An 18,905-nucleotide genomic window follows, 5' to 3' on the forward strand; every position below is an offset into this window, starting at 1 on the left:
ATCTTTCAACGTATGGAAAAAGGATAAGAAATTTGTATCTGTAAGCTTCCTATCTTCATTACTTGTATGTGGGTGGTCTGAAAACTCTGCACTTTGCCTCCTGGGAGCACTAAGTACCCTAGCTAATCCCCTTCCCCTGTTATCAAATTGATGGAGACACACACAATACTGGATGTTATTTGTTTAATAAATTTGTAGCTTGATGTGCTTCAGAAAATATACTATGATCCTCAGGAACTGTTGGAGCATGTGATTTAAGTACAGTGGTACCTCTAGTTAAGAACTTAATTCGTTCCTGAGGTCCGTTCTTAACCTGAAACTGTTCTTAACTAGAGGCCTGCTTTCGCTAATAGGGTCTCTTGCTGCCGCTGTGCTGCCAGCACACAATTTCCATTCTCATCCTGGGGCAAAATTCTTAACTTGAGGTAACTCTTCCAGGTTAGCAGAGTTTGTAACCTGAAGCATTTGTAACTCGAGGTACCACTGTAATTCATAGCAGACATACTACAAACTCTCACTTCCTATGAAGATGGATCCATATCCCATTTATTGTGGGCTCCGAGCTAATCAATGTAATCTATTCAACTTTCCTGCTGTCATTCAAACAGCATTCCCTACAGACACCAACCTTCTTTCCTTAAAATTGAAGGAAAACCACCCCTCTGTATTCTTGGCAGGCCTGCCGCATGGCTGAGCCACACAACTGTTTCACCTTATGCTTCTAACGTCAAATCATAATCCAAAATATAGTCTCAGAACTTCCATCGGTGCCAACTGGGGAGGGTGCTGTGCGGAGAGCAAAGTTTAACTCAACAGGCAGAGTACTAGACTTGGGACACTGCAAAGCTAGGCTAGGTTGAAAGTGATTGGCTATCTGGTCCACAGTAAAATCACAGGTTAGCTTTACAACAAGCAAAACAATTTTGAATCACTGTAAATGTTTGAACATCTCCCAAGAAATCTTGGGAAACACTTAGGCAAGTTGCTGAAAATTGTAACTGAAGAACACAAGGATCAGGTGAATATGGCACAGGATCAAATCCATATTAAATAGTGCCTATGTAGGAGAGAGAAGTAGCAATGTGATGCTCTCCTTGCAGTGAATATAATGCCTACTAAAAAAAGTTTTACTTTATGCTAAAGACATCCTACATTTTCCTTTATTGACCGAGGTAGAGTGTGATGAAGAATAAATATTTAAGTGTGTCCAATATATTAAGAGAACTCCATGTTATAACACATGTCAAACATACTGAGCAAAGAGAGCACTAACAAACATCAAAAACCTGCACTCAGATACAAGTTTATGCAATTCAAACTACCTCTCAGGGCTTAAAGGTCATAAAGGGATATTCTGTAGTGTAAAAATGGGTAAAACCACCAGTGCTGCTTGAAGCAGCTCTTGACAGTTGATTCTAGATGGTGGGATGATTGAGTTATACTGGGACTCAATACTTTCCAGGGAAGTTCAACCTCAAAACTTGAACTTGAGCAACTCTCCCCCTCTGTAGAGAGGAGTGAATGGAACTTTTCCTGGAAAGATGTTGGTGTTTTGATTTGACAAATAGGATACTTTTCAACTACTTGATATTTTCTCTTTGCAGGAAGGGACAGAGGTGCATGTTCACCCAAGAACTATACCAACTTGAGAAATCTTTCTGGATATTATACAATAGAACACATCCTAAATTGGTCTTCTCTCCACTTCCCCAACAAGCAACCAGTAACATGTTTCCAGCAAATGGAAATTCAGTTCTTATAACTATCTTATGGAAACCAAAGTTTTAGTCCAGTTTGCAATGAGCAGACAAAAGATAACCAGTGTTATACCAATATTTTCCTATCAAGAACTAGAATAGATTAATAACCTGAATCCTCATTAATATTTCAGTCCCAGCACAATCTGTGAAAGTAAAACTGGTATTCCAAAGGGAGTCAGAAGTTTTTTTAAAAAAATGCCACTAATGCAGTAAATCGTTTCATTTCTATTTGTTTTTATTTTAAAAACTCAAATGTGTCAGTACTCTTAAATAACCATTTCAAATTTGATTTAAATGTACCAGCATGGTTCCAAGCTAGGAAATTTCAAAATCTCTTTGGAATACTAATTTCATATTTATAGGTTTCTTTATTTTATTTTTTATTTTTTTAAAACAACCTATTTCCCTGAATTGTTTCAAGACAGTTGATGATGTAAAGTTTAATATAAAATATTTAGTCACAAAATAGTATTGCTTTTGTATGCACATTGTGGCAAGATTCATTTGCTCTTTTTCAATAAAAACTATACCATCTCCCATAAAATCCTAAACATATCAAGAATTGTGATGCAGAACAGAATTACACGGGTGAAACAGGTACCAGCACAACAGTGAGATTATATTACATCAAAAAATTTTTAATGGTCCCAAATATATACTCAACAACTAAGCATACACTCGGGGCAAAATAAAAATATGACACAAAAGTGACCACATCTAGAATTCCATTCAATCTTTAATCAAGGGATAGACAAATCCCTTAGCTCCAAACAAAAATCTGCAGTTTAAAGGGCAAAAGGGAACAGATTTTTTTTAAAAAAAAGAAAGAAAAGAGGAAACTTATGTTCAGCCCTCCCCCAATGAGTTTTTCTTTAAAACCTGTTGTAGCTTGACTGAAATGTTCAGAATGTATGGTTTCAAAGGCAGGTCTCTTTAGACAAAGAAACTGCTGGCATTCTTAGCTAGTGAAGAATTAGGGCAGAAAAAGCATTTTCTTCAAAGTCTTGTACATGGTCCAAGAAAGCATATTCTGATTGTAACAAACTGAACAGCCAATCCAGAGTTCCACTACCAAAACTCCTGCCCTGTTGGCTTTTACATATATATATTTTTTCCGTTTCCTTCCCTGAGAAAAGGGCAATGTGTGGTCCAAGCTGGAGAGGTCAAAGGCATGTCTTTTCCATAAAGCATAGTATTTCCTCTTCTTCTGCTCCTTCAAATTGGCACTTGACTAGCAGAAATCCATGTTTTTAAAGTTGATCTGTGTTATACACAGTAATTCATTAGAAATTATAGTTTTTAATTATAAACTTTTCCCACTCTGGAAACTTTGTTTATCCCTCAACCAATATTAATTTTCAGAGCTGTCATTATGAGGACTCTAGCTTTGCTTTCTGTGACAAAGGTATGCTTTCTTCATCATCCTCATCATCATCATCAGGATAATCTACAAGCCCCACTAGGCCTCCCTAAAAAGAAAAAAAGATTTACAAACATTAGCTCTTCCAGAATTTCATCCTTCAAATGGACTTAAAATGATCTGCTTAAAATTCCAATAAGTTGATATATACGGTATGTAAAACACACAGATACAAATTCACAATTTACAATGTTCAGAGACAAAAATATAAATGCAATGCAGGGCCATCTAGTGTCATGAACTCCTATACTGTGCAAGAGGTTCTTATCTTAACCAAAATATACATACTTAGATGACTCTTGCCAGCAATTAAGGGCCATGATGCTCAGGTATGCTGAGCAGCTAAAAGCAGCTGTACTTGGCTTAACACATACAAAGAAACACAGTGCTATGCAAGCAAAGATTAATAATGTGGGTATTATTATTATTATTATTTGTATTTTATACCACCCTAAACCCAGGGGTCTCAGGGCAGTTCACAGAATAAAATCAAGATATAACACCACAAAATAAATAATAAAAATAAAAACAGCAACCTAATAGTCCCTTCCCAGAAATACAATGGGCTGTTCTGGAGGGAAAAGATAGTATAACATTATATATGTATATATTACAGATGCATGCAGACCAGCCCCACAGTATAATCACACTATCAGATGTTACAAAAATATATATATATATCAGTGCAGGCGTCGGCAAGGTTATCTGGCCATGGGCCGGATCGTTCCCACGGACGTTGTCCGTGGGCCGGACGGACACAGCGCGACACTGGAAATGGCGTCTGTGCATGTCCACAGTGCCAAAAATAGCTTCTGTGGCTGCGCAGATGCTGGAAAGCGATTTCCAGCGTCTGGACATGCGCAGACGTGATTTCTGGCGTCTGTGCAGGTGCCATTTCCAGCGCCACTCGGCGAGTCCCCGCACCGCGCCGGTTTAGCGCTGCGCACAGGGGACTTGCCAGGTGGGCGGTTCAGTTCATGGGCGGCTCATGGGCTGGATAAATGGCCTCAGTGGGCAGTATCCAGCCCTTGGGCCAGAGGTTGCCGATGCCTGTATTAGTGGGTCAAAGCAATCACAGTGTTTCACAGATAAAGACATACCATCTTTGATGGATTTTAAAAGTACACATTCCAAAGCTGTGATCCTAGAAAGCAGTCATAGCAAAGTCTGCTTCAAGGGAAACGCTGTAGTTAGAGTGTCAGAATAAGACTGTGGAGATCACGAATTAATTTCCCTCTCTTTCACGACCATCGCCCAGTCACCGTCTCTTAGCCTAACCTACACACAGGTTTGTTGCAATGATAAAAAGAACCTCATGTACGCTGCATTGAGTTTTTCAGAAGACAGACTAGGCACAAATAAATAAATAACTATGCTTCACTTCATAAAGTACTGCTTGTTACATTGAGTACAATTTAGGGGAAGAATTCTGGGTTCTGGCCCCACACAGGGCAAAAGATCCCTGCATTGCAGGGGGCTGGACTAGATTATCCTTGTGGTCCCCTTTCAACTCTATGATAGAATGATTCTAATAGTAAAATCCAACATGCACGAGCAACTGAACTGCTTAAGCAATACTTGGCTGAAAACTAAAAATGTTCCTTTCGCCTCATCTCATCACTTTAAATGATGTTTCAAGACAATAGCAACCACAAACCAAGTCTTAAGAAAAAGAAAGTCTCCTTGCAAAGGAGACCTATGCAGGAAAGCTGATTTTTTAGATAACAAGTTGCTGTTTTGTGGCACTTGCATTCTGAAGTTGCTCCAGGAATACATTAAAATTATTGATATATGAAAAGTAAGCAAATGCTAACAATGATCGGAACATGTTGTGCAGTGGTGGAACCATAGACAGCACTGGGAATAGCATAGCACTGGAAGAGTGAGGCCAATATTGGGGAACAGTGTTTAGGGCACTAAAAACTCCCCCATATTCTGGTCCTCTTTCTCAAACTTCAGCCAAATTACCCACTGAACCCTAGTTTACTTCTAAAATATGACTTAGAATTACACAGACCACACACCTAACATATAGGATTTAATTTAGGAGAAGAAACTAACCTGGTATGTATGATAAGAGACTTGGCTGACTGAAGTTGGCGGTCTACATAGACATAGTTACCTGCCAAGTACTCTGCTTAGAAGCAGCAAAGGGAAGGAAGGCTGTGCTGCCATGGTTTAAAATAATGCCATAATTCTTACCATGTATCTTGTTTAACATATGGCTTATATTCAGTGTTTACATTTGGACTTGGGTCCAAAGGATAGAATACATTCTGTTAATAAATTAACAAGCTGTGCCTCCCTGATTTGACGGATCCCAATCTCAGCCAATGTACAGGGGAGGTAGAGTATTCCCTAAGCAAGGAGTCTAAATGGACAAAACAATAGTAATAAATTCATTAATTATTAAATACCTTGCACGTAACTAGATGAATTCCCCTAAAATTATTTCCATTGAAGGCAGTATGTTTTTATATATATTTAAAGGGCATCTATGCACAAAAGCAACTATTCTTTTAAAGGCTACTTTACTTTTAAGTATAGGCCATATTAAAAGTGTGGGGCAGAAAAATAGCCACAAACTCCATCCAAATCACCTATGGATTTCCCAAATGGCAAATTCAGAGATTGGCTGTCTTGTAGAATAGTTTTGATAACAGCATGATTTGAGTCAAGTGAAAACAGTACCTTGGTAGTTATAGCTGCCATCTGAGATGTGCTTTTAGAAACTGATCCAGGAGATCCAGGGGACCCAGGAGATCCAGGGGACCCAGGGGACCCAGGCAAATTACTTGCAGATGACTGGCTGGTGAGGTTAGCCTTTGTACCACTAGAGAAAGAAAGTTTGAAACTTGGGCTCTGGCGACCAGAAAGATTAGTTTTCAGAAGGACCTCTTTTTCTTCACTTTCTTTAACTGTAATTTAAAACAAATACAGCTTTAATAAAGTTGTGAAATCCAACAGGCTAAGGGGACAAAAATTACTATTATCATACTTACGTTACATTCCTGCTTATTTTAGTACCAATTTATTACTGTCTAAAAGTGCAGAAGGGAGCTCTGTGCCTAATTAGCTGTGCTGCACACAGGCACCTGTATATACCATATATACCAGGGTATAAGATGTCTGGGCATATAAGACGACCCCCAACTTTTCCAGTTAAAATATAGAGTTTGGGATATAATCGCCATATAAGAAATACGACCCGGCGTATAACACGACCCCCAACTTTTGAGAAGATTTCCCTGGGTTAAAAAGTAGTCTTATACACAGGAATATACAGTATACACTGGCCTTTGGTATAAAAAGTAAATGTGAATATATTAAAGGGATGGAGAACTTTGGGCTCTCATTGATTGCTAGACTCCAACTCCCATCAGCCCCAGTCAGGACGGCCAATTGGACTAGTAGAGTAGAAGTCAGAAAGACCAAGAGTAGGTGGCTCTAGTGCCAAGGAAAGGCAGAGCCAACTAATTTTACTTTTGTTCCCATCCACCTCCCTGAAAAAAGTTCTACAACAGCAACACTGTTTGGAAGGAAGGCAGATGTGGTCTGGCTAAGGGGAGGTTAGAATCATAGAATCATAGAGTTGGAAGAGACCACAAGGGCCATCCAGTCCAACCCCCTGCCAAGCAGGAAACACCATCAAAGCATTCCTGACAGATGGCTCTGCTTAAAGACCTCCAAATAAGGAGACTCCACCACACTCCTTGGCAGCAAATTCCACTGTCGAACAGCTCTCGCTGTCAGGAAGTTCTTCCTAATGTTTAGGTGTTTAGGTGGAATCTTCTTTCTTGTATTTTGAAGGTTAAGGGTGGTGGGGCAGTGTCCTATTTGCCCTGATGGATCATCCGTAACTGGCCAATGACCAGGGATGATAGGAGTAGCCCAGCTACTTCTGGAGGGCAACCCCTGCATTAAAAGCTTCCTCAATAGAAACACAGAAAGCAGCCTTATACAGTCAGACCAAGTACATCTAGTTTAGTATTGTCAATACAATACAATACAATACAATACAATACAATACAATACAATACAATACAATACAATACAATACAATACAATACAATAGTATTGTCTATCTCCCTACCTGCAGATACTGGGGATTGAACCTGAGAGCTTCTGCTTACAAAGCAGATGCTTTTCCACTGAGCTACAGCCCTACGATAGCTATGTCCATTTAAACCTTACAATATCCATTTACAGCCCTATGGTAGCTAAATCTATTTAAAGCTGAAATATAGTAATCCCACCCAGCTACTTACATTTTTTTCTTTCCATAAATTTACTTATAGGCTCCATAATATCTTCATCATTTTTACTTTTGTCAGAAGGTGGCACCACAGCCTCTCCATCTTCCATATCATCTTCATCAGTGTTAAACCACATTTCTTCCTCATCCTCCAAGGTCCTTGCATCTCTCCTGTATCTATGGTTTCTCAAGATGGAACGCATGCTACGAAAAAAGATCATTTTAAAATTATTTTTCATATATTGCTAAAGCAAGAGCTTAAAAAATGAGCCATGTGCCGAAACCCTTACATTTCTCTCACACAACTACGTGATACAATGCCTAAATAAATATTTTTAGGATTTAACATACTAGAACAATCACTATGCAAGCTATGGATGTTTTAGCATTATGCTAAGCCACATGCACATCAAGAAGCCACTATTTCATTTAGGTGCGTGTTCCTGACCCTGTTTCCATGCCTTTTTATCTTCTCATCTCTTGCATGACTTTCTGATGCAGGTGATTAATGAAAGAATAGGGCACTTCTGACTGCCAGCTACATATTGTAGGTATAAGTTGTAGAACATTTTGAAGTTTGAAATTCACCAGGGAGATGCTCATCTAAGATGCACTAAGATGAATGAGACAACTTACCAAAAAATTGTGCACCTTATTTTTTAACTGCAAAAATACATAGAATCATAGTGTTGGGAGGGACCCCGAGGGTCATTCTGTGATGTCAGAATCTATATGTACCTTCAGGATGAAAATCTATCAAAATGGAATGTTTTAAAAAGAGTTGGCTGCCAAAGGTTTTTATCCAAAGGTAATACTAATACACACACACACACACACACACACACACACACACACCATGGCTGCCAAGTTTTCCCTTTTCTCGCGAGGAAGCCTATTCAGCATAAGGGAAAATCCCTTTAAAAAAGGGATAACTTGGCAGCTATGACACACACACACACACACACACACACACACACACACACACACACACAAGAATAAATGCACACACTTTTTTGGGGGGGGGGGTTTCCCTCTCCAAAGAAGTTGTATTTTGAGATAATACAATTTGCTGAAATAGTCATTTCTTCATAGTGATAAAGTAGACAGAGTTTGTGCTTTCAACTGATGAGCTGTATCCAGACACCTTCTGTTTGCGGAAAGATGAAACAGAGGCTCTTGGGAGAAAAGCAGGGATGGTGGTGGATTTTTGCAGATTCCCCCTTCAGCCCCCAGCACCATCTCCCAGGCTATTCTGAAGGGGACATGAGGGGCTGCAGGAGGAAGGGGGAATCAGCAAAGTCACTCCCCACCCACCCTTGCTCCAATGGCAGAGTCTTGTGGACAGAACTCTGCCCACAAGTAGTTTGAATCCAACCTGATGGGTTTCTTACCTTGGAGGTGCATTTATTTAGCCACAAATGATGAGTCTTAACTGCTTGATCTGGGCAATGAGAGACACTCTCACAAATGATTTGCAAACTTTGGATATGCATACAAAGTACACCTGCAATATGAAACTGGCAGCTGGAGGAACAATATTTTGGCCTACGTGGTACTGCATCACAGAATAAGTTCCAGGACTTTATGTCTTTTTCTGGCATTGGGAAATAAGCATGTGTGTTATAGTCATCCACCAGAGATGATTTGGGTCAATTGTATGGAGATGTTCAGTATACTTCTCTGTATATTCTGATATGACTTAATTAAAGAATCCTCCCAACACAGTACAGTGGCTTATAGCTTCACTTAATGATCTTCACTTAAAAATATGTCAGTCAACTGACACTAAAAGCAGCCATCTGAGAAAAAGAACCAAAGTGTGCTGTTCATTTTTCCCTAGTTTGTCCTAAATAGGAAAATGTTTTATGAAAGAGCCAATAACAATTTGTGTACACTAACCTGTCAAGTTTGGGATTATCTTGTCTTTCCCTTTGTTGTTCATAACGCAATTTCAAACCTTTGAATGTCTGCACATAATCTACATCTTCTAGTGCTTTCCAGTAATTCTCAATTACATGAGCTGTTAAGGATTTTATGTCTTCCTAGAAAATAAAGTTATTTTTTCCGATTAAAGATGTTAAAAAGTAGAAGCATAGAAAAGCCACAAAAAAATTCTTTAAAAATGCTAAAGGGAATTATTCTAAGTTTGTTGCCTAGTCATTTTTTCATCCATACAACTACTAAGCAGTATGAGGTAAACATGGCCATCATTACAGAAAATGCAGCAAATGGAAGTATGCAGCAAATCAAAATATAAAATTTTAGGAAGAACCATGTTTATAATCAGTCCCTGACACATTGTTGGTGCTTGGAAAGTGTCTTCTATGATTAAAGAATAGTAAACAGATGGAAAGTTATGATGTCCAACAAAATGTTTGAACAGTTTTGAAATCTTTTTAAAATCCTGACTCAGGAGCTGGTTCTGACAATATGCCAGCAGCCAAATTTCGGAAAACCATCCTCATTTTTCTTCCAAGAACTGAAAATTACAAGTAACAATTTTACAGTTCATGAAAGAGGTGCTGTGATCAAAAGATGGCCACTAATGTATTGTTACACTATAACTGAAGTCTAACTCCTTTACTCTTCTTGTAGTGATAAAGCAGCATATCAAATCCAAACTCCTCCGCCTCCTCTTTTTCTTTAGCGATGACCCACTTTGAGCCACCATTACTCCATCTATCCCTGTGTAGTTAAGAAATGGGTTTTCCTGTGTGTTCAGTCAAGTAACTGCCTCAGTACTGCATCTTAGGGACTCATTATTTTCTTGTAGCGCACTACAATCTAATTTGTTTGAAGAATTCTGTTTTGCGGCTCCTAGGGAACTAGACACAATCTTCTGAACCAGGTGGATTTCCATCTTTTCAACTTCTATATATGTATCAAAATGGCTCAAAATGTCCCAACTCACAGTAACTGCCCTCATTGGTACATCCTTACACCTACTTAAATCCTAATTTTAAACAAGGCTGACCACAAATGCTTTCCCCTAAGAAGCAGTGCCATCTCTCATGCTTCTGTCACTATCAATACGATGTGACTATTGGGTGAGTATTCAGCTCTTCCAATATTTCTGCACAGCTTGGAACCTTGGAGTCCAAAGGAACACCTCAGCCAGTATGTACCTTAAGCACTCTTAAGTGTGGCAGGTGGCTATAAGAGAGTGAAAGAGGGCCTTCTTGTTGGTGGCCCTCTTTCTGTTAGTGAATGCACTCTAGATGCTTGCCTGGTGACAACACGAATGACTTTTTTTGCACCAAAGACTGTTTTCTCTCTCAGGCCTTTTAACACCAATTAAATATTTTTTAAAAATATCTTCCAAAGATTATTTTTTAACATCAGTAGTTGTTAAAAACAGTTTGTTTTTAGCTTTTACGAAATTGTTGTAGCACTCCAGAATATTAGTGTGATTAGACTGTCATTAGACTTAGGTTTAAATCTCTGTGTTGGTCTGGTTTTTTGTGTTGAATTTGATGGTCACCATTTGCACTTATGTTTTAAACTGAAGTATTGTACATCACCTAGAGAGTTAATGAGGTGATCAATATAAAAATAAATATTTCTGCCTTGAAAGGCCTCCTATTCCAACATTCCGTAAACTTTCTTTTCCTCTCTCCAAGCAGATACTTGGAGTTACCTTATTTTATTTGCAACTCTCTCCTATACAACATACTCAGAGTTAATGTTTTTGACACTGGCACCTGCAGTGTTAACATCCACCCTTCTCTAGAAAGTGGTACTCACCACTCTGATAAATTCAAACATCTCTATAATTGCAGAATTCATCAAATTATAGCGAGATCCATTGCTGAGAAATGCTTTGACCACTGGTTCAAACAAAAAACTTTTCATTATATAGCGGTTGTAGAATTCATCCTTCAACCCAATTATCTTTCTTTTAAAACGCAGGGCACCTAATGAAGAAAAATAATTATTTAAAAGCAATTTTCACATTTGGTTTCCAGTAACAACATCCTCAGTACCCCAACTATAATAGAACGGCCAACAGTTTAAGTAAGTCACAACACTTTTACATAGTAGTATGTGATGACTGTACTTCTTGAGAAATCTAAGGAAAAACCATCTTCCACAAAAGCTGCTGCTTGCCTTCTATCACTGTGCCATTGAGAGCGTGCTCACTTATGGATTATGCGTGTGGTACGGAAGCTGTACTTTCCAGGATAGGATAGGGTTGTGCAGAATTATTAAAACAGCGGAGAGCATTATTGGCTGCTCACTCTCTACCTTAGAACAAATCTATATCACCAGGTGCCACAGGAAAGCACTAGACATATCAAGAGATCCATCCCATCCTGGTCACCGTTTCTTCGAGCTCCTGCCATCAGGATGGAGATACAGAACAATGAAGGTGAGAACGAGTCTCAGGAACAGTTTCTTCTCTAGAGCAATTTCGGCCTTAAATGGAAAGTCTGGACTTTGAAGTCATCTTATTTTTACTTGTCATTTCGCATTGCATTGTTTAATTAATGCTTTGTAGTTATTTTAAATTTATGTGGAATGCCTTATCTGAGTGGATGGAGCAGCCGAGTAATTTCGTTGTTCCCGCAGGGGGGCAATGACAATAAAGATTATCTTATCTTATGATGAAAAGGAAACAAGGACACTGAACATCAGTCAGATGAAAATATACCGACAAAGGACTGCCACAGTATGATATAAAACTATTTAGGCAAAAGAGAAAAGTCACTACAGTGGTACCTCGACATCTGAACGATTCGACTTCTGAAGGTTTCGACTTCTGAAGTCGACAACCCCGGAAGTCTGTTCGCCATGTGGCAGAAGTGCGAAATTGCACTTTGCGCATGCGCAGAAGCGGCACTTCGACAACCGAAGACTTCGACTTACGAAGACTGCTGCGGAACGGATTGTCTTCGTAAGTCGTGGTACCACTGTATGTTACAGAGAACACCATAAAACAGAGGTAGCCAGTCCTCAAGTTTGCTTATTATGGTAAGCTGAACTATGGCTTACAAGGACTGTAAGAATGGGCTCCTGTAGAGGAGCTCAAATCTGCTCTGCTCTCCCTCCAGTCTTTAGCAGAGCATAGCACAGCAGTTAAGCCAAGGTTTGGAATAGTATGTTGTCTTGAAACCAGGATCATGGTTACGGTCTCTCTTCTTCAACCATGAACTGTGACCATAGGATAAACAGGTAGTGGTTAAGGAGGAGAGACCTTAATCACAATCCTGGGTTTGGTTTAGCTGCTGTGCTAGGACAGGAGAGTAGCAAAGCAGCTGTGAGCGCCTCTCCAAAAGCTAGCACTCTTGTATGGTCTGTTAACTTGGCTAATCATGATGTGTGAACAAGGCCAATGTTCCACTTGTTTTGGACTATCACCACTGATCATTGGCCGTGTTGACAGGAACTGCAATCCAAAACAAATGGAAGCACTACAATGGCTGCTCCTCCAGGCAAAAAGGTCAAATGGTTTTGCAACCAAGCTGCTTGAAGGGTTGTCCCCTGAACTCTGGTTGAGGCTAAAAACAATGACTGAAAGGCCCAGGGAGTGAATAATACTTCGATGCAATGGGAGAGACAGTTTATCTCCTCCTTAAGAAGTTGTCACCGGATCCAGAAATGTGTGACAACTATTGCCTGGTTGCCAATACCCCGTTTCTGGCAATATGCTTTACTAGGTAGTGGCAGAGCAGCTTCCTGATACTTGTATGCATCTCTTCACCTGGCTAGGCCTTCAGATATTTTTTATGTTGTTTCCACAACTGATTTACTTAACAGTCTATTAGTATGCTTTGTACCGGTATTGATGCGACTTGGATCTGATTAATTAGTTTCTGGGATTTTAAGTACGGCTCTTATTAGCTGTCTGTGATTATGTGTTTTACATGACTATTTGTCATGATTTTTATGAAAATACTTACATAGTGCCAAGAAGGCATGCATTGAAGACATCAGAACTAGCACTCTTCGAAGGATATCCTTATTTATAATGTAGTTCTTTATATGGTATGTATGATGTTCCACACAGAAAGTTAGTAACTCTAATATCAAGGCCAATAGCTGGGCTGTCTGAAAGTCATCTAAAACAAAACAGACAACATAAAAAAATCACAAAAAATAAACAAATTTTTAATTATTTTTTGATACATAAAACAACTCACAATTTATTTTCAGCAACATAAACAAGAACAGAAAACAGATTGGGCTTATTTAATTTTCTATTCCACTTGTTTGGCATTTAAGCAAAACATACTAATTGATTCCAGCACCATAGACAAATCACTACATAATAGACATTATTCCACCTCCTTGATATCTTTTAGTTTTTTATTAGTGTAAAAGCTGCATGTTCAGTTTTTGATGCATTTTATGAGGTGTACAAGAAAAATCCAGTCCCATTTGCACACACAGAGAACAGCAAGACACACACAGTCTAAGTGCCTTCTATCCAGTGATCTACTACCTGCCTTTAAACTCAAACCACATTTGCTGGGAGCACATGAAGGTGCTGGATGACTGCAAAGGATGGGGCTATGCACAAAGTTATAGGGATGATTCTTAGTGACTGGGCCAAGACTAAGCTCAGATCTTGATTACTTGAATTTTCACTATTATGGGAAGCTCTGAAGTGCTACACATGGAAGACCTGCTGGATGAAAATAAAAAATCCCCCCTCCCCAGCTGTAAGTGATCTGGATTTTATTGATAAGGATGAAACAGGGCAATGTGCCTCACACCATTCCTTCTGAAACAGCAGCTCTCTGTCCACACATACCTTGTCATTTTGCTGGTTATAAAATTTGTTCAGATTATTTGTATAATTATTTGTACAGTATAATTCAGTTTATTATTTGTATAATGCTTTTAAAGAAAAAAACTCTTGCCAAAGCATTTTAATAGGGAAAACGATGCCTCAACAAAAGATTTCTTGCCTCACCTTTGCTAGGCTTTTCCTCTGTAGTATTGGCCAGTAGTGGTGCAGTGAGGACATGCATACAATGTTTGTAAAAGAAGCCCAAGAATTCAGTTTTTTCTGTTTTCTGCAGAAAAAATAAATAAATTTGTACCTAATGCACATAATACAAAGTGCCTTAATAACTTGGGGGTGTATATTATGACTGCATATAAAATACTTGCTTACATTGGCAGTAGCTAGCATATTTTCTGGATCCACCAAGGTACGCAATAGACCCATCAGTTGGACTGCTCCTCCAAGTTCAGGATCTGTATCACAAATCATGTGTTCTATGATGAGGTTAATGAGTAAAATATCCTGGTTTAAAAATAAAATTAAATAATGAACTGGTTAGTAACAACTAAGATGCAAAATAAGACACACCAGCAGGCAATTCTAGATCAAAGCCTGGATCTAAGCAGGAACTGTGGGTGGGTGTTTTCATAATAGCGACCACTCATGCTGTTTCTGGAAGTGAGGAAAATTTCAAAAAACATGGGATCGTCTGCTGTCCAAAAGGGGAGGGGGTATCTACAACCCCACAGGATAGATACACATCCTTCGGCCTACCTGAAGCAGGTATGCAGATGCTAGCCAAGTACTCTAAAATACAAATGTACTTTCCAAATTCCAATAGATGCATCACTACCATGTGAGGAGTAGGGAACTGACAGACTGCTGCCTACTCATGAAGAAGCAAGTGAGGCTGTGCTGCGTCAAGTTTCTCTGCATTTTCTCCAAGAATCCAACCCAGAAAAAGGCAGAGATTCTACATCATCCTGTAGCTGAGCACAAAATAGGAGGATGTTCTTAATAGGAGCATCACTGGCCTGGCATGAAGTCTCCTCGCCTTCTCCCATTCAAAGAATAGAGAGGACAAGGTTCCCAGCAACAGCTGCAATAATTTCTCTCCAGCACTTGCTCTGTGAGGGAGGCAAGAGGGACATGCACATGGAGAAAATCAAACCACTCAGTGCCACTAAAGATGGTCCACAGTCATAGAACAACTGCAGAACCAAAATCATGTTCAGTAGCTCCATTAAACATACAAAAAACCGAGTAAGTGGGGAGAGACTGAAATATTTTTTTTTTCATATTTTGGTCTCTTTTTTAAAGGTAAAGTATTAGCTACAGTATTTATTGCAAGTTTTAACACAGAAGAGGGGCTGGGTCTAGAGAAGCACTATGGAGCTTTACTGCCACCTTTCCTCCCAGGTACAGTCCCGCAGTGGCCCTTAAAAACTGGTGTGCAAAAAGGTCATGGGACCTTCTGGATCAGCAAGGGATGAGGTGGGGAAGCTGCAACAGGAGGGGGAAACTGGTGGAATTCTGGGGACCACCTTGTGTGAGCAAATGGAAGTTTCCACCCACACAAAACACCTATACATCTAACCCAGGCATCCCCAAACTTTGGCCCTCCAGATGTTTTGGACTACAATTCCCATCTTCCCCGACCACTGGTCCTGTTAGCTAGGGATCATGGGAGTTGTAGGCCAAAACATCTGGAGGGCCGCAGTTTGGGGATGCCTGATCTAACCCAACAGAGTGTGGCCTACTGCTAAAAGTTGGCTTATATAAAAATGATTGCTTTCATGTAACTATATATTTGGTCCTAAACCTTTGCCTTGGTTGTGTAATATGCAGTATCATTGAATGTTATGGGAAGATCCTTGAACATACACTATGCTACAACCATCTGGGGGGGTATGGCATAATCACTAGCCACTAAATGCTCTGAACTACATGCTATAAGAAGATTGCATCCTATGTACAGAAACACTCAACTGCTACTGCTGTTTTAAAAATGTGTTCTGGGGTCTACCGGTAACATACTATATATACCAATCTCTCAATTCAGCTGACATAACTTTAGAGATTTTATTGAATGGTGTTTTTATTTTTTTTAAAAAAGCAAAACAATTCAACATGAAAACTTACATTAAACGTATTCAAAAATTTAATATATTAATGGAAAAACAAAACTCTATGTCATCCAAAGAAATACTGTTATCAAAAATAATCATGTACATGACTTGTGCATAGTTATATTCACAGATCTGGAGCTGCTTCATGCTATCATTTTCAGGGTTTTTTTTCTCTACACAAGTTTTACCTAGGGGTGCACTTAAGAGTGATTTTTCTACAGTGGTTTCTGTATCCACATCAGTGGAAAGTGTGAATCAGTCCTCAGACATTGGCCCAGTAGGGACAAAACTCTGGCTTACTTTCCCCCACTCTCAGTTCTCTGAAGTGAATCTCCTTTTCCTTGCTGGCTTTAACCATATTTTAAAACAGCCTCTGCATATCATCATTTGCATGGTCACCACAGACAACAAAAAATTATATGTAGGTATGTGTACTGTGGCAGCTAGAGGAGAAACATGGAACTCTGTTCCTCCTCCTATTTCTACCCAGTGCATGCAGTAGAGCACCAAGCACAGAAACAGAGGGTGCTCCTCTCTTCTTTCAGAAGCCCTCTGTACTTGTATGAAGAATGAGGTTTTACTACTTTTTAGTTATTTATAAAAATATCCATATATCACTAGGTCATAGAATATATATCAGAGCAGTTTACAACAAAAAAACATTAAAACCATGCAATAAAACCATTAAAATGTTAAAAACGTATCAATTAACCCTTGTGGAAGGATGTACAGTGGTACATTGGTTGTCAAATGTAATCTGTTCCGGAAGACCATTTGACTTCCAAAAGGTTTGACAACCGAGGCGCAAAGGGTGGTCGGCAAAGTCAATGGAGAAAAAAGAAAAAAATGCAGTAGAAGTCATTTGACTTCTGAGGCGCATTCAAAAATGGAAGCAATTACTTCCAGGTTTTCAGCGTTCGAGTTCTGAGATGCTCAAAAACCGAGGTACCACTGTATTATTGATTGCCTATACAGTGGAACCTCGGTTTATGAACACCTCGGTTTATGAATTTTCGGTTTATGAACGCCGCGGACCCATCTGGAACGGATTAATTCACTTTCCATTACTTTTAATGGGAAAGTTCGCTTCAGTTTATGAACGCTTCAGTTTATGAACAGACTTCCGGAACCAATTACACCCATGTTTCAGTTTATGAACGCTTCAGTTTAAGTACTTCACGGACCCGTCTGGAACGGATTAATCCACTTTCCATTACTTTCAATGGAAAAGTTCGCTTCAGTTTATGAACGGTTACTCCGCGGACCGTCTGGAACGGATTAATCCACTTTCCATTACTTTCAATGGGAAAGTTCGCTTCAGTTTATGAACGCTTCAGTTTATGAACAGACTTCCGGAACCAATTGTGTTCATAAACCGAGGTACCACTGTATAGGCCTGGCAGAATAGTTTTCAGCAGGTGTTTAAAAGTTGGCACAGAAGGTGCCTGTCAAATCTCTAATTGCAGAGTATTCAAAAGACTGGGCTGAAGACACTAAGGACTCAGTTTCTCATCGTTGTCAAATGTGTCTCACCAACTTGGGGAACAACCAACAACATGCCTGCAGATGATCTCAGCAATTGGGCTGGGATATAAGGGGTTCAAGAGATTCCTGAGGTACACTGGAACTAACTTGTTCAGGACTTTGTAAATTAGTACAAGAACTTTGAACCTGGCTTGGTAGTAAATTGGCAGCCAGTGCAGCAGTTTTAACAATGCTGTCACATGTTCTCCACAAGAAGCTCCCAGAAGCAGTCTAGCTGCAGCATGATGTACCAGCTGGAGCTTCCAAACCAAAAAAAGGTAGGGCAGAGGAGGAACCAGAATGTGTATGTGTAATCTGCCAGCTTCTCTTTCTTTTGGGGGGGGGGGTCAGAAATGTTTACAAGACAATTTAATATCTGTATCAATGCTAACCATGGTTTTTTTTTATTAAAAACTATTTATTTATTTATTTAATGTATTTTTATTTAATGTTTTCTTGATTTACGAAATGCTAACCATGGTTAATGGCAACTAGCATTTCCAAATAAACCTGGTGTTATAAGACAGGACTTGCAAATAAAGGTTTAGAGGAAATTTGCTTAGTATCATCATTAATTAGTGCCTATGCAGAGGTAACTCTGAACCATGGTAAAAGCTGACATGGCAAGCAAGAGGGAAATTTTTGCTCAAGAGGCAAAAGGAAGAGACTACAAACTTCCAAGACTGGCTCCTAATGTGCAAACTGTGGTTTGCAGAAGCCAGTAACATAACTGTGAGAAAACTGCCTGAGTTTATACAATTACACATCAGTAAAAGAATACTGAAGCATCTATCCAAGCTTCAGTTGTTGAAATACTTCACTGTCATACTTTACTAATGGAAATGTAATTTTGAAAACGGTAAAAGCCACCTACTTACATCATCATTCTGTTGAGCTTCCTGCATGACAAATTCTCGTACCATAGATGGATTATATTCAACCAAATATGAGAATATATCAGTAGCTGCACTTCGCACTTGTGCATCATCCATACCCTGCAGTCAAAAAACAAATTGTGTAACTATAGTAGAAAGGTAGTCTAAAACTTATTTTCATTGTTTTAATTAGCTCACTTTTGAGACAAATG

At 39.2% G+C, this 18,905-nt stretch overlaps 1 protein-coding gene across 1 annotated transcript in view; it reads right to left on the bottom strand.

Annotated features, from left to right (window-relative positions):
* Nucleotides 1-1,974: 1,974 nt before the first annotated feature.
* PPP4R3A (protein phosphatase 4 regulatory subunit 3A) overlaps nt 1,975-18,905 on the bottom strand; it is a 33,181-nt gene continuing 16,250 nt past the window's right edge. The window contains exons 7-15 of the mRNA XM_035101904.3: nt 18,697-18,813; nt 14,556-14,687; nt 14,352-14,454; nt 13,336-13,494; nt 11,180-11,349; nt 9,335-9,477; nt 7,449-7,639; nt 5,872-6,098; nt 1,975-3,229 (exon numbers count right to left, since the gene is read on the bottom strand). Of these exons, the coding sequence (XP_034957795.1) occupies nt 3,131-3,229; nt 5,872-6,098; nt 7,449-7,639; nt 9,335-9,477; nt 11,180-11,349; nt 13,336-13,494; nt 14,352-14,454; nt 14,556-14,687; nt 18,697-18,813 (1,341 nt within the window). The 3' untranslated portion in view covers nt 1,975-3,130. The remainder of the gene's footprint in view (nt 3,230-5,871; nt 6,099-7,448; nt 7,640-9,334; nt 9,478-11,179; nt 11,350-13,335; nt 13,495-14,351; nt 14,455-14,555; nt 14,688-18,696; nt 18,814-18,905) is intronic.

This window comes from Zootoca vivipara, chromosome 1 (genome assembly GCF_965207765.1).
Source record: "Zootoca vivipara chromosome 1, rZooViv2.hap1.1, whole genome shotgun sequence".
NCBI lineage: Eukaryota > Metazoa > Chordata > Lepidosauria > Squamata > Lacertidae > Zootoca > Zootoca vivipara.